Genomic DNA, 14,852 nt, shown 5'->3' with positions numbered 1-14,852 from the left:
CGAGACTGCAGAGCAGCAGAGCAGAGGGGTAACAGCCAGGCCTTGGAACACAGTAGACAGGACACGAGTATACACACTAGGAGGTGACAACGGATTTATCCAAGCGCAGCCAAAGGGAAGGATCGCCAGACATTGGGTAAATACTGTCTGTGGTAGAGTTCCTTTATTTTAGCTACTCTGGGTTCTACAGACACTATGGATTCGCTTTATTGTCGTTTGCCTTGAAGACGAGGGGGTCCCCCTAGACCTCAATGGGGTGTATGATTTCATGATTCCCCGTCCCAGCTGGGAAATACAGTAGAGAGTACATGATATCATGAACCACTTAGCAATATTGAGATGAAACTCATATTGCGTGCTTCAACAAAAAATTAAATAAAAATCAAAATTTTCCTATTTAATCCGATTTTCTGGAAGTAGGAGTACTAACAATATAAAGAACATTTTGACATAAAATATTCTTTACTCAACTTTACTCTTTGCTACTTAAAATACTTTAAACCGGGATACAAGCCTGAGCTATATCTACTTTATCATATTCGGATGAAACATGTTGTAACACAGACTTTTATCCGTAACACCAAACATAAATGTTGGCTTGTTTGAGGATCCAGCCTCCCTTGATGACTCTAAAGAAACCCTTGGCCCATCCAAAAAAAAAAAAAGAACAAAGACACTGCTGGATGCAAGTAGACGTCTGAATAACAAGATACGGAGCGAGGCAAAGTCATGACTAATGAATGGCGTCCTTCCTTGAATAACACACTTTCAAAACTTTGCTCTGCTTTCTGATACACGATGCGCACGAGTATGGACGCGCAGACAGACATTGCTAGCGGGCCGGCCTGATGTGCAAGGATACAATAGCATGATGAATAAATGCAGAGAGGGGAAAGGGGGGAGGACAGGGGAGGACGGGGGAGGAAGGGAACAACGTTGACCTTGACAGGAGAGAAGCTCTGAAAGGCTGAGCAAGTGCTCCCGGGATTCAGCCCATCCACCGCCTTGACTCGACCGGCCTGTGGAAAAACCTGCTTTACACAGTCTGACTAAATATGGAGAGTGAGTCACTGGTCATTTGTTAAAACCTTTGGTTTAACAAAACTCTGCGCACCCATGCCGAATGAATAATAGCGACGGTAAACGTTGTTAGTGTGCGTGGAGCCACTTCAGACAGGGCCTGCTGTGTTGGCTTCCGGTACCCGTCGCCGGCCTTCCCCCTGTAATTTTTTTCTGTCCTTTGCGTTGGATGCGGCTGTGTTTAGCGATGGCTCCACTGAGCCGGAGTGGGTTGTTGCTGCTCAGCATGGGGTGCTTTTCTACGCAGTCTCCCTCCCCATCCTTCCAGATGAATAAACCAACAAGGGGGCACTATTTGTTTTAACAGGGTTTTATGGCCCTGTCTGTTGGTAATCCTCTGCTGAGAGCTGCTTGATTCATTGACCTTACAGTAGTTAGAGAATGCCAGGTTTTCTGTACATATTATATGTTTCTTTCACACCGTGGGGGCCTTGGAAATGGACGTCCCCCTGGTACCAAATTCAGCCGGGGGATCTTGCGAAGTGAATCAATGAGTGTAAGAGCATAAATGTAATGTTATTGACGTCTTCGAGGATCATACATGCTATGATTGGTCAACGACCTGCAAAGTTCAACAGAGACACGTGTCAATCATATGTTAAAGCTAAATTGATTGCATAGGCTCATTGAGAAACAGCCTGGGCCCCCTGTCTCCCATGATGCAGGCAATCAATGAGAAAGATGTTCAGCTATTTATATAAAACTGCTATGGTTTGAGGGCGGCGGTACCAAGCTAACTCTGTTCTGCTACAGGCAAAGCAGGAGCAGCGGGGATTAGGGGCTGATGAATCGGCTGAATCGCATCCACCAGACGACATATTTCAGCGCTCGAGTCTGATTCATATTGTCTGAGTTGTTTTGACCGCATTATCCCAGCGCTGCTAAGCGTTCCGTCTGCTCCGCTCGCGTCCGGGGGATAAAGAAAGGAAGAAGACGCGAGGCATATCATAACATGCTGCTCGTGTGTGGACAGGAAATAAATACACAGCAATATAGGCCTAGGTCTAGAATTTCCCCATATTTTGAAACTGCCGGATCAACGAGCGGGTGCCACGGATATAGACATCAATAAGCAAAACGAACAAATAGGTGACATGGGCGCTGTGTATCAGAGTGCGTCTGTCTCCCTCCGTCTCTCGTTGTGAGGGAGACGATGGGTAGCAACAGCTCATTACAGCCGATAACGAGCGCTATGCGAGAACAGCGAACCAACCCAGAGGAGCCGACGGCAGTAGCTACAGACTTGGCGGTTAGCAGGCTTAGTTAACAGACACGGCGGTTTGTAGCTGCTTTCCGTTTAGGCACTTTCCTTCTCCAAAGGGCCTTACTGACTTCAATAGAGTTAGCGAAGGGCCACAATTCTTTTCTGTTTCTTTTGGCCACAATTAAAGTATTTTCTTTCAGTTTTTGCCAGAAGTCTAAGTAATTACTTTTCAGCTGGGCCAAAAATCGAAGTGTTTGGCCACAATTTTGAGTGCTTGTTTTAGTTTGCCCACGATTCAAAGTATTTTTTTCAGTCGGGCCACAATTATTAATATTTTCGAGTTGGAATGATTTGGGATAAACAGACACACGCTTTACAGCAATATTTCGCAGCAAACCAAAGACGCCATCAGTGGAACAAGTCCCCCGTCTCTCGCAGTGTCCACATGCCAAGGAGATTGGGGACTTTTTTTTTTAAATGCTTAACATATGGAAAAGTATGAAAAACTATCAAGGGATGGAGCCATTCCCCCGGAGGGGTAATGAAACGTGTTGGGTACCGTCGGGGCGCCAAGTATTCTTTGGCAGCCGTGAACAGACCTGGGCGGTATGCCCGAGTAAAGCCTGGGTGTGGGGAAACACCTAGTGGGGCTGGGACTCTGTTCCACGGACTGATCCCGGCAGGGGTCTATATGTCGCCCACGTCTGGTTAATTACCTCCAGTGGGGTAAACCAGACAGGAGGGAGTGAAGCGAAGACAGACGCAGGGACGAGACTGCAGAGCAGCAGAACAGAGAGGAAACAGTGAGTGTGAGTGTCACGTGTGCATTTACCCTCGACACGGGTAAATAGGTCGCAGAGTTCCATTATTTTAGTGACTCGGGGTTTTACGGACACTACGGCCTCGCTTTATTGCCGTTTGCCTCGGAGACAAGGGGATCCCCCTGGACCTCGCTGGGGTGCATTATTAATTACCTCCAGTGGAAGAGAACGTCACGTTGAACACTCAGGTCGACATTGTCGAACCGAAAAACTCCCATTTCCGTTCCCACCTTCCTATCTGCATACATCCATATGCAAGAGCCCCTCGCATAACGTCCTCATCGGTGTCTCGGTCTAAATGTAAATGTGAGTATTACAGATGCAGCGCAGCGTGCAACTCACAGCTCGTACACCCCCGATCTGGCACTCACACGCTGGCTCGCGGTGTGTGTTAACTCTCACTCCGTCTCCCTCTCTCTCACTCCGTCTCTCTCGCTCGCTGTCACACTCCTCCAGCCCCCGCTACTCCTGGCACTGCCTCACTAAGTCGGTGGGGGGGGGGGCGCGTCCCGACGCACTGACTGACTGCCCCCCGTCGAGCCGTTGGGCCGTGGCGGGCTGAGGAAAAACATCCGGAGGCGTCGTGACGACCCGGCCCCTTCCTGCCCCGTTTGGTGGTGGTGGTGGTGGTTCGGATGGAGACCATCACAGTAGAGATGGGCCGTTCACTCGGCTCCGAACACCTGACACTGACCAGGGTGTTATCAGAGCTGACCCATAGTCGACTCTCTCTCTCTGGTCTCGCTCTCTCTCTCTCTTTCTGGTCTCGGTCGGTCGGTCGGTCCCCCCCCTCTCTCTCTCTCTCTCTCTCTCTCTCTCTCTGCAGTGACACCGCTGATTAAGTGACTTCCAGCCCTCAGGGTCATCGCGGATTAACACACAACGACTCGTGCTCAGAGATGCTGGCTTTCTGCAGCCCGTGCCGGTTCTGTTACGACCCAGTGCCAGGTGGGAGCAGCGTTCAGCGTTCAGCAGTCTCTGGCGGCGCAGCCTTCCAGCCCGCGTGCAGAACACATCCGTCAACCCCGAGCAGCCGCTTATCGCCTCCCTGATGCTGGGGGTGATAAGCCCGCAGATGAGATTCATGCTCCACCCTCTGCGATGTCTCTGGTCCGCTGGTGGTGTTGAAGCCCCTGGAGCTGTGAGCCTTCAGGCCGGAGCTTAATGCCACGTGTGCTAGACAGCGCTGGCACACGGACGCTGCTGTCGCTCAACAGGGGATCGGAGGACCTCACGGTCTACCGACAAGTTGTGATTGGCTACTGTTGGCCTGTAGGCCTACAGGTAGGTGTTTATCAGGCTTGGGAGTTCCTGCTTTCGGACCACAGACTGATATGACTGATATGAGAAGAGCAAATGACCCTTGCTGTCCTCGTGTCCGTTCAATAACATTACAAATATGTGAGCGACATGTTATGGAATTATTAATTGAATTGTTGTGAAATTTTAAATGAGGCAATATACACATAACGAGTATACGGTTATTAGTGTTTATTTTACAGTCAATCCTGCCCTGTATAATTTATTAACAAATTATGAGTCAAGACTCCTTTTCCAATTAGAAATGACCTTACCTCCAAACTTGAATTAGCATCTCACCAAACAAATACGCTTTGTATTTTAAGAAGTAAACAAGCTGAAAGCGTACTCAGGAGTTAGCTGAGAGATCGCACCTGGGGCGGGATATAAATATATAAAGATAGCCAATCGGGCTAGGCTCTGCACGGTGCTAATTGTAAACACATGAATATTACATGACGCAGTGTTCAGTCAAATCTCCTCAGCTACCAGCAGCAGACACAGTACTCATACCGGAGTGCAGCAAACCGAGGCCAACACGGTCAAATTGAGGTTTGTGGACCTCACTGCCACCCTAGCTTCCATTTAATATGTAATCAAAATGCAAATATGGTTACCATCTTAAACAATCGGCAAGTGGAGAACATAACAAAACAACAATCTGTATCTTGCAGGGCTGCAGATGGAAAAGGGTCACCAGCATTTCATCCAACACACACACACACACCGTCACTGTCTTACTCACACGCTATCTCCTTCTCGCATAGACACACACCGTGACTGTCTCCCACACAGTCACTGTCTCTCTCACCCACCCCCCAACACACACACGCGCACGCACACACACACACCCCCCCTATCATTATATGAAGGTCTTGCTCATGTCTGGAAAATCAAAGGCTCTCTGGTCGATATTGAGGTTCAATGCATGTCACTGTTCCCCGAGATGCCGGCCAAAGGAGGGACTAGAGGCAGGTCCCCGCGACGTGCCCTCGATCCCCCTGCCATGTTGTGGGTTGTGTAACCCTGCTGTCCCCGTGCTTCCAGTCGCCGGGCCACCTGTTACCTGAAGGGCTTTGATATGCTTTAGTACCGTGTCCGAGCCGCCCTACAGTGGGTGTGGGGGGGGGGGGGGACATGGCAGGTAAGGCCCGGGTTTGAGACGGAAATCACCACGGGGAGACGTGAGGAAAGACAAAAGGGGAGACGGAGGGGGAGACGGAAAGGAAGGCGGTTGTCCTTGCGTCAGAGTGGTGCAGCGGATGGATGGGCTGATGAAAGACGACCACAACACGCCTGCAGAGATGTGGAAGCAGCTGCCCCCATTCTCCGGCTCAAGTACGAGCGCTGTGCTGTAGCGCAGAAGGACGAGAGCGCGTTACGGGACAAGACAAAGCTGCCGGGAATAAAGACCTGACCTCCCATCCAAGGGGGGGGCCGAGGGGGCTGGGCGCACATCAACACCTTTGATCCACAGGCAGGTGTGTCGTTAGGACGGAGACAGCCCACATCTTCCCAGTCTTAGAACCCCTGTCTCACACCGACGAGGCGGTTCACAGCTCTGTACGAGGATGTCTGTCACTGTCGCCGCCTTGGCCGCGTTGGCGAACGAAGGTATTCTGGTGCTCACTCCGTCATTTCTGCCAACTTTCAACGACGAGCGGAGGGGAGAATACCGTTATGCCACAAGTGTACCACTTACCAAATATTGGAACCGAGTAGAACCGACATCGCTATAAAGTGGGGTCCTAATTTCGGCACAAAAAGGTGCGAGAACAGACCTTTTTTTCTGGGAAAGCTCATTTGGGACAGCTCACATTCTGAAGCAGTTGGTGATTGAGAGATTGTTCTGTCAGACACTCTCGATACCTTATGAATGATGTCTTACCTCCTGCTCCTAGTCGAGAGCGAAAGCTAAAATATTGATAAAACATTGTCTTGCTAAAAGAATGCAACTCATGCAAACATATTGCATACCCACGGTATTACCATAAGAAGTGAACCTTGTAACCTCCTCCACCGCCGTTGATCCCCAGTCCCTAGCTCCGCCCACACACACCGCCGCTAGGAGTAAAGGTTCGCTAGCTAACTTAGCTCTAAAAGAACAATATAACATAATTCAATGTGTAATCGCATCTGCAACAGAACTCAGATTAATGACAAATTAATCAGCGTCAGTTTGGCAAAGTTCAATGTTCAGAAGTCCTAGCAGAAGCTTGGACTCGACATAAAAATAACCTGAATCAGCCACGAGCTCGTTAGCCTCCTTATTATTCTCTGCCACAGAAGGATACTTTATGCAACGTTTTTATATAATGCTCCATGGAAAATGTTGTGTCCTGTTATATTATCGAGGATGGAATAGAAGAGAAAATAAATGAAGGTGAACCAAGAAATTCTAACAATTTAAACAGGATCCGAAAAACAGTCATTTAAAATGACCAAAAAAAAAATGAACATTGGCAGATCTGAACATTTGCAAACATGCCCGTCTCTGATTCTTCCCTGATCATAACGGAGGTCAGGGAGGGCACAGAACGCCGGGCTCATTATTGGCACGGACCTCCGGATGTTAATGACGATCACACCTTCTCCGCGCGGGAGAGGAGCCCATCAATGAATAATGCTGGAGGCCTAGAGAGCAACAACAACGCTGATGTTTATATTAGAACTATAGGCTGTATGCTACAGCAACAGAGAGGATGAACGCCGTCAGATAGACCCCGAGAGACACGAGGACAGCAGATCCCACTTCGAGGATGGCGAAAATCACAAAAAAGGCTGATCAAGATTTATAAACTCACGAGACATAAAGAACACAGTTCATACATGAATGCCCTTGTTCCCAATTCCCATACGCATTCAATTAACACGAGAAGCACATTTTAGACATGAACAATTACTCTAGTAGATTAATGTATTAATAATAATAATTGAGTCATTTCTCAATAATATGGCTCATCATATTTGGACAGCGTGATAGATAGGCTGAGGTTTGGGCTTCCCAGTAGGAAATAGTGTTTGTTTGATCCCCGACCACCCCCCCCCACCACCCCACCAGCATCAGTGGAACTGTAAGCATCCTCAAGCAATATGCTACCCCCCTACCTGGCCGTTAATTACCCCTCTCCACATCCTCTGTAATTAGCGCTGGATAATAGACTTTCACAAATGACTCCATAGTAATGTGATAATGGCAGCTTGTCGCGCTGGGTTGATGACTTGTTTATAGTCATTATCCGCATGTGTCACAGAACACATGTCAAACACACGACAATGACCCGCTACCGCGAAAGATGATTACTAGGGCCGCGAGCTACGGCGGCGCACTGCTGATTGGGACCATGCTGCTGCAGGCGCCCATGTTGTGAAACCCAACGTAGCTGAAGAGATAGAGACTGAACACACACACACGTAAACACGCAACACTGAAAACAGATCAAAAGCCCCCGCGATAACACCTCAATGATCCCCTAATTAACTCATACATCAGTGATATCAAAGCTTTATGCTTTTTCAGTAACACCGCCCAGACTGGTTCTCTGATTATTTTTGTGTACCATATTCTTAAAATTTTCACATAAACAACCTTTTGCTTAAGTTTGAACGGATTTGACTAAATAGCACAATTAACTGCCTCAAGTTCGCAATATGTGTTATTTTCTTCCCAGAAGGACAAAGAGTCTAGTGTTGCTTATTAACAAGATGTTGCAGAAAGCTGCCAATTTCTGTTTCTGTGTAAAAGGCTGGGAGCATTAACTGCTAAAGGCCGCCAACAAGGGCCAATCTCACAGTTTGTAATTACAGTCATTATCTGTTCAGAAACACCGTGGGCTGAGGAATCAGAGAGGAATCAGAGCACGACAGGGTTGTGCTGTCGTGTTTTGTGCTGTCGTGAAAACACGACAGCACAACCCCAGACGAACCACTTGCTCAAGGCCGGACAACATTCCGGTTTGTAAAAAAAGACACGCACATTGCATCACTCTCAATAGACCTGAGAACAACACACAATAGACAGCCAGTTGTATGGAGTCCCAACTGTGGTTGCATTGTCCACTAGCTTAGAATCAGCAAGTACTTCCGAAAGTGCCTTCCCCTATTTCCAAACAGTTTCCAAGGATGATTTTCCAAACGGTTCAGTGAAACCAATCATCTGCCAGCATCAGTGAAACCAACCTCCCCCCCCCCCCCCCCAACGGTATTTAATGTCGGTGGACAGGGGTAAACTTTGTGTGGACAAAAGTGGGCTTCTAGTTTAATTTCTAGCTGAAAGGCACTGGGTTCGATTCCCGATGGACCACACACACGCACCAACCTGTATGCCGGCCCAAACCGCGACCTGTTCCTTTCAGAACTGAAATCACCGGATAAAAGTGTCTGCAAAATAACGATAGCTGTATACAGTCACAGTAAATCAGGAAATCTCGACAGAAATATAGCGTGCCAGCTCTAACTGCTCGACTATTTTCAGCAATCCTTCTCCCTCGTTCGTTGTTCTCCTCGCGGACATGAGGGCGTCTCCCCCCCAGTGCCGAGTTCTGCTGCTCATGTCTGTCCCCCCCTCCTCCCCCATCCATCACTAACCGCCAGGGATCCGCTTTCTCTCTCCTCACCCCCATCTCTCCCCCCACCCCGTCCCTGTCCAGCGCCCCACTCTACTCCACTCCACCACCCCCCAACGGCTCAATCCCCGCAGCGTTCTAACCTCCAGGAGCCTCTCCTGGGGGCCCGGAACCCCCCCCCACACCAAGCAGCTCCGGATTGGCTCTCTCTGAGCCGCGTGTCAGGTGCCTCTTCGGGCCAGGTGCCTCTTCGGGCCAGGCCAGGGCGTCACTCCGACGGCAGAATCACCACGGATGCCCTTTGGAAAAGAGCCCCTATAGAGCCCCCTAAAGGGAGGTCGTGATAATGCCAGGTGAGGCAATAATAATAATAAAAATAATATTAATAACCCCGCAGCCACGCAACGACATCCTTCTTATTAGGGTTCGGGGGCCCGTCAAATGAAAATGAATGCACGCCTCTCCTTTATGTCGATAAAACGCAAAGTTCATAAAAACCAAAGACCATAAAAAGAGTCTCACACCTTTTACTAGCCTTCCCTCCGGGGCGGACGACACCGTGTCGGAGTTGGCTCCGAGGCCAGCGGGCGGGGCCTTGCCAGCTAGCCTCCGCGGCGCGCTAACCGACGAGAGGAGCGGCTAATTGGCTATCGGTGTACACAGGGCCGCATCACGCTGTGGCCCTCCCAAAGGGGGCCCGGTCGAACGCGCGGACCGCGGCTTAATGAGCGTGCCTGTGAGTGAGACGGGGGCTGCGGGTGTGGACGCCGTCATTGCTCTCATTTGGGTCTGAGCGCGTGCGGTGGCGTGCGGCGGCGGCGGCCCAGAGCAGCAGCCTTTAGCCCCGGTGCTGCCTGATCCACTGTGGCAGACACTGATGTAGCCTGTCAGAATGATCACTTAGTGTTTAATTAAGGTGGTAATCACACTCAGAGGGGACGAGAGAGAGAGAGAGAGAGAGAGAGAGAGAGAGAGAGAGAGAGAGAGAGAGAGAGAGAGAGAGAGAGAGAGAGACCACAAGAGAGGGCAGAGAGGGCACGAGAGAGATAACGAGAGAGAGAGAACGAGAGAGAGAGAGAGCAAGAACGAGAGCGAGCGAGATGTGTTTGGTGAGGCCATGAGAGAAAGAGACGGTGGAAAGGGAGAGAGAGAGAGGAGACAGAGGGGGAACGAGTGTGTGGCGAATGGAGCATATCACACACAGCTATTATTACACACACACACATTTCTCCAACTCCGTGAACCGACTTTATTTATCCAACACAATCGGTTTCCTGTTTCCTCTGTGATGATGGCACATGAACGTCGCGGCAGACACTGCATTATGAAGCGTGAGTGAAACAGAAACAAGCTTGTGTTTGGGGTCGTTACACAGAGACGATGTAATAAACATATCTCAGACAATATAGGCGCCGCGCAGCACGCTGCAGGCCGCGGCTAATGGGCAAACCGACTTTCCATCGGCTGTTGGGGCGAACGCCACTCTGAGTATCTGACTGAAGCCCCACGATCCCACTAGAGATGTACCCATACCAGTTCTTCCTTCCCGATGCCGATTCCGATCCCTGAACTTCAGTATGGGCCGATGCTGGGTATATACAGATACAGCATCTAGCATTGTAACTACCAACAGCACTTGTTCTTATTGAAGGGTTCTCTAACGATGACAGCAACGTATAGTCGGTTCACTTACTGATATTCTTTGCCTGTGTAGTAAGTGAGCTAGTATCAGATCGGCGCATAGACTCGCCGATAATCCATACAGCATTTTAGGCAGCATCGGAGGGTTTTCCAATAATGGTATCGGTCTCGGAACAACTTCAAATCACACCATGATCCTCATGTGTGGTCGGCTCTCCCGCATGTTGGAGATGCCCTCTGCCTCTGCCTCATCAGTCCCATCCCGAAGACTCCCATCCCGAAGACCCCCCCCCCCCCCCCCCCCCCAACTGTCCCAGATACCGCCCTTTGATCTTCAGCCCAGTGTCACTCAAAGTTCACTGAGAACTCTGAGGCTTTTTTCCAGAGATGACATGCTAACGTGGTGCCAAGAGACCCTTTGTGGGTGTGAGTGAGAGATATGTCTGTCGGTCATGGTGGTGGTGGTGATGAAGGTGTTGATGATGAAGGTGGTGCTGATCGTGGTGGTGTGGGTGAGGAGCACACAGAGAGACAGAGAGAGAGAAGCAGAGAGAGAGACAGAGAGAGAGAGAGAGAGAGAGAAGCAGAGAGAGAGAGGAGCAGAGAGAGAGGGAGCAACATGGGGGAGAGGTTCAAGAGGGGGCACGTCGGAGGACTCACCGGGGGGGGGGGGGGGGGGGGGGGGGGGTGAGAGGGAGGAGGTGTGGGGAACGGGCGGAGGACAAAGAGGATGATGATGCCTTCCAGAAGACTTTCTGTCGGCCAGATTATCTTTGATGGCAGCGCCGGGCAGGACGTGAGGGAAGACGAGCCAGCCAGCTATCCAGTGGGGACCAGTACGGCTAGGGAGGAAGTTCTTCCTGTGTGGAGCACAGGAAGAACTGGACCAGAGAGCTGCGAGTGCCGGCTTTGTAGTTCCTTCCACGAGATGAAAAGGAGTCAGTGGAAGGTACAAAACCTCTGGTTGGTGTGGAAGGTACTGGAAAGAAGTAAGGACAATGCAGCGCAGCTCAAGTACCAGATATCACACTAGATGTATATACCTGAAAGGGTTGAGTATAAAGCTACCCTGAAAGGGAGTACTCGTCTGACCTCGTCGGCCTCGCCCCACTCTGTCGGTACCAGACAAACCGCCGGGCTGATTGAGTCGGTTCCCGTTACGAACAGTACAGCCTTGGAAAAACTCCAAGAAGGGGAGATCGGAACCGTATACAATTCAGTACAAGTGTACCTGGACATCAGACAGCTCGGTCTCAATAAATTAAATGTTTTCAATGAGGATCAAATCTGTGGGGATCGGGGACGCTAAAGAAGGGCTTGGTTTCACAGGGAATCACAGGGATTTCCTCCAAAAACCGAGACCGTCTCAAACATCATGTATGTTCCTCGAATCACATTTGATCTCAGGCCATGCGAGCGCAGTTTGCAAACCCAGGGCGAAGATAAAGCTCTGAGCGAAAAAGTAAATAAATGATCAGAAGGGAGCATTAGCCATGGTTAACGTCAAAGCAGCCCCAGATTCTCTCTCCACACCTCAGCTGAAGAGCTGGCAGGTGAGAGAGTCTGCCGAGTACCATCTCCGTTCGTGTCACTGCTCCTTTCACACAATACATCAGAGCGCTGATAGCCTGGCCTGGTGTGTACAACTCTGTCGTGTTTAACAAGCAAACAGCGATACTGAGAATCTCATTGGCAGCGTCTTCAGTCCTTCTCTGAGCACAGGCGTGTACTAAAGTTGTAGGCCTCTGCTACTCTGGGCAACAACACAAAGTTAGAGGTAACCAAACAGCATTGATTGAGAAATTGATTAGGTAATATTGTTGCGTTGCCAAAATGTAGTCCTTCTCTCGCCAACTAGTGATAGTATTAATATTCATCTTTAACTTACTTTTTAAATTTCATACATTTGCCAAGTGTCCTCTTCACAATTTCACAGATGGACTTTGGCAAATGAAGATGATGAGAGTGCACAACAAGTGTGTTTAAAGTGCAGGCCAGACACTACCTTGAGGTAGCAAGCAATCATTCTCGCCTCGGGTGTGAGCTAGAAATAATTGGCCACGGAAACAAGGCATCATGAATGTGAGGCGTTGTAGCGTACAACAAAGGGCACTTCTTTAGGGGTTGGGATTCAGCCGTGCATACTAATACTGTGATACTACCATCACACTGACGGTGCGCAAGTGTCTAGCATGACAAGCAAAAGAAGCATGTTACGCAATTGATAATCCCAAAAAAGACCTTGGCTACTGGACTGTTAGTTGGTCTCTCAATTACCAGGTGATGATGAAGCTTACAAAGAATACTAGTATAAAGCTTGACATAATAACTCATAATTAATAACTGAAAGTGATAACAGAGCAGCTGAATCGCCAAGAGCATTTTGTCCCAAGTGACTTATAATAAGTACATTTGTCAGAAGGAAGAGAAACAATATATTGCTGTCGGTACAGTAGGAAGTGCCAAGCACTGACAATCGTTAGGTTAACCCATTCCCAATAAACAACAAAGATAGCGAGGATAAGAGCCATGCAACGGAACGCAACATGCAATCGGTAACGAACCAACGGTTCACATCAACAAGCCATGTCTCCATGAGTAGACATGGCTTTGCATCAGAGCAGCTTAAAGTCAACAGCCTTTGCAGGAACCTTTGGTTTATCTTCACATCCGTCTCGACGGAGAGATTACGTGGAGCCCCTCCTGGGCACCAAGTGTTGAGCTCCACCATGACACATGAAATTACATCACGCCGACCGCAGCCAGCCTTACACGGAGGCACATACGTGTACACACAGCAAACACGCCCGTCGCCGACCCCTGGAGCAGAACCCAGGCACTGCTGTACTCACGGTTTTGAAGTCCCGGGGGCCGCACTCCTGTCCCTGGTAGCGGCAGTAGAGCATCATCTCCTTGAGGTCGTGGCCCACCCGCTCCGAGAACTCCTTCATGCTGAAGGTCTTGGGCCGGTACGCCGTGAAGTTGGCCCTCTCCTGGAGGAAGGCCAGCACTTCGGGCTCCGCCAGGTGGGGCTGGGGGATGTCCAGGTGCACGTCGAGCAGGGCCAGCAGCTCCCCGGCGTGGTACAGGTCGTTGCGCGTCAGCCGGGTGAAGCGGTAGGCGTTGAGGTTGCACACAGTGACGGCGGGGAACACCAGGCTGCCCGACACCACCGCGTCCACGCTGGTGACGTGCGGGTACGAGAAGAAGTAGGCCAGCCTCTCGGCGCTCTCCAGCGCCAGCAGCCCCAGGCAGGCCAGCAGGGCGGCGCCCCAGAGCAGCCGCCGGGCCCCGGGCCGGCCGTAGGGGAAGAGGAAGCGCAGGCCGTGCAGCGTGCTGCTGTGGGCGAAGGCCTGCCAGGAGGTGGGCTGCAGGCTGGAGCTCTCGCCGCTGCCCTCGCTGCCGCAGCTCTCCTTCAGGTCCATGGTGGGAGCCCGGGCCCCTCGGGGAGGGACGGCCCCAGCGTACTCTCTCACCTGGGGGACACAGCAGGGAAGAGGTGGTTAGCGTCCCCCACGACTTGACAGCAGGGGGGGGGGGGGGGGGGGAGACACACAGAGCTCCGGGGGAGGGCGGAGAGTCGGACGCGAGGGGGAAGTTGAAACAGAAAGTTGCGAGACACAGAGAGAGCGAGAGCGAGAGAGAGCGCGAGAGAGAGCGAGAGAGAGAGAGAGAGAGAGAGAGAGAGAGAGAGCGAGAGAGAGAGAGAGAGAGAGACGCCCACCACGGAGTGTTACCCGAAACCACCGGCGGTTGGGAAACAGACAACAAACAACAACAACAACAGCCAAATCTGTTCTTCCCAGGCGGCTCCGAGACACGCTGGAAAAGACTCCCATCCTCAGTCACTACACAGGAAGCGGAGAGAGGAGCAGAAAGTGTGCGCTGGCTTTCCCCAAGCCTCACTCTCATCTCAATCCTTGAGCAGTAACTGTGAATGCCAGCATGCCCGTGGCTCTGTGACACACACACACACACACACACACACTTCCACCCTCCCGTCCCCTGTTGATTTCGCTGGCAGTTCGTTTTTTGGCTGCGAAAGATTTAAATAAAAACACATCTCCACCAAGGTTAAATGAGCTGCGGCGCGAAGAGCCAGCGAGCGGTTTGTAAAGCTGTCACCCAAATCAGAGACGCATCTGTCCAGAGACCCCCAACTTCAGTCAAAATACACATCGCTAACCGCTTCACAAGCTCAAATCACACACACACACACACACACACACAGCTACACAATGA

General features: G+C 50.6%; 1 protein-coding gene across 6 annotated transcripts in view; it reads right to left on the bottom strand.

Moving 5' to 3' along the window:
- Window positions 1–14,852, bottom strand: part of asic2 (acid-sensing (proton-gated) ion channel 2) — a 266,561-nt gene that overhangs the window by 247,164 nt on the left and 4,545 nt on the right. For all 6 annotated transcript variants that reach the window (XM_056612054.1, XM_056612071.1, XM_056612079.1 and 3 more), the window contains one exon: window positions 13,463–14,086. In XM_056612054.1, coding sequence (XP_056468029.1) covers window positions 13,463–14,086 — 624 coding nt within the window. The remainder of the gene's footprint in view (window positions 1–13,462; window positions 14,087–14,852) is intronic.

Source organism: Gadus chalcogrammus, chromosome 2 (genome assembly GCF_026213295.1).
Source record: "Gadus chalcogrammus isolate NIFS_2021 chromosome 2, NIFS_Gcha_1.0, whole genome shotgun sequence".
NCBI classification, from domain to species: domain Eukaryota; kingdom Metazoa; phylum Chordata; class Actinopteri; order Gadiformes; family Gadidae; genus Gadus; species Gadus chalcogrammus.
Note: the sequence above shows the minus strand (reverse complement) of the source record. Positions and strands in the feature narration are given on the sequence as shown.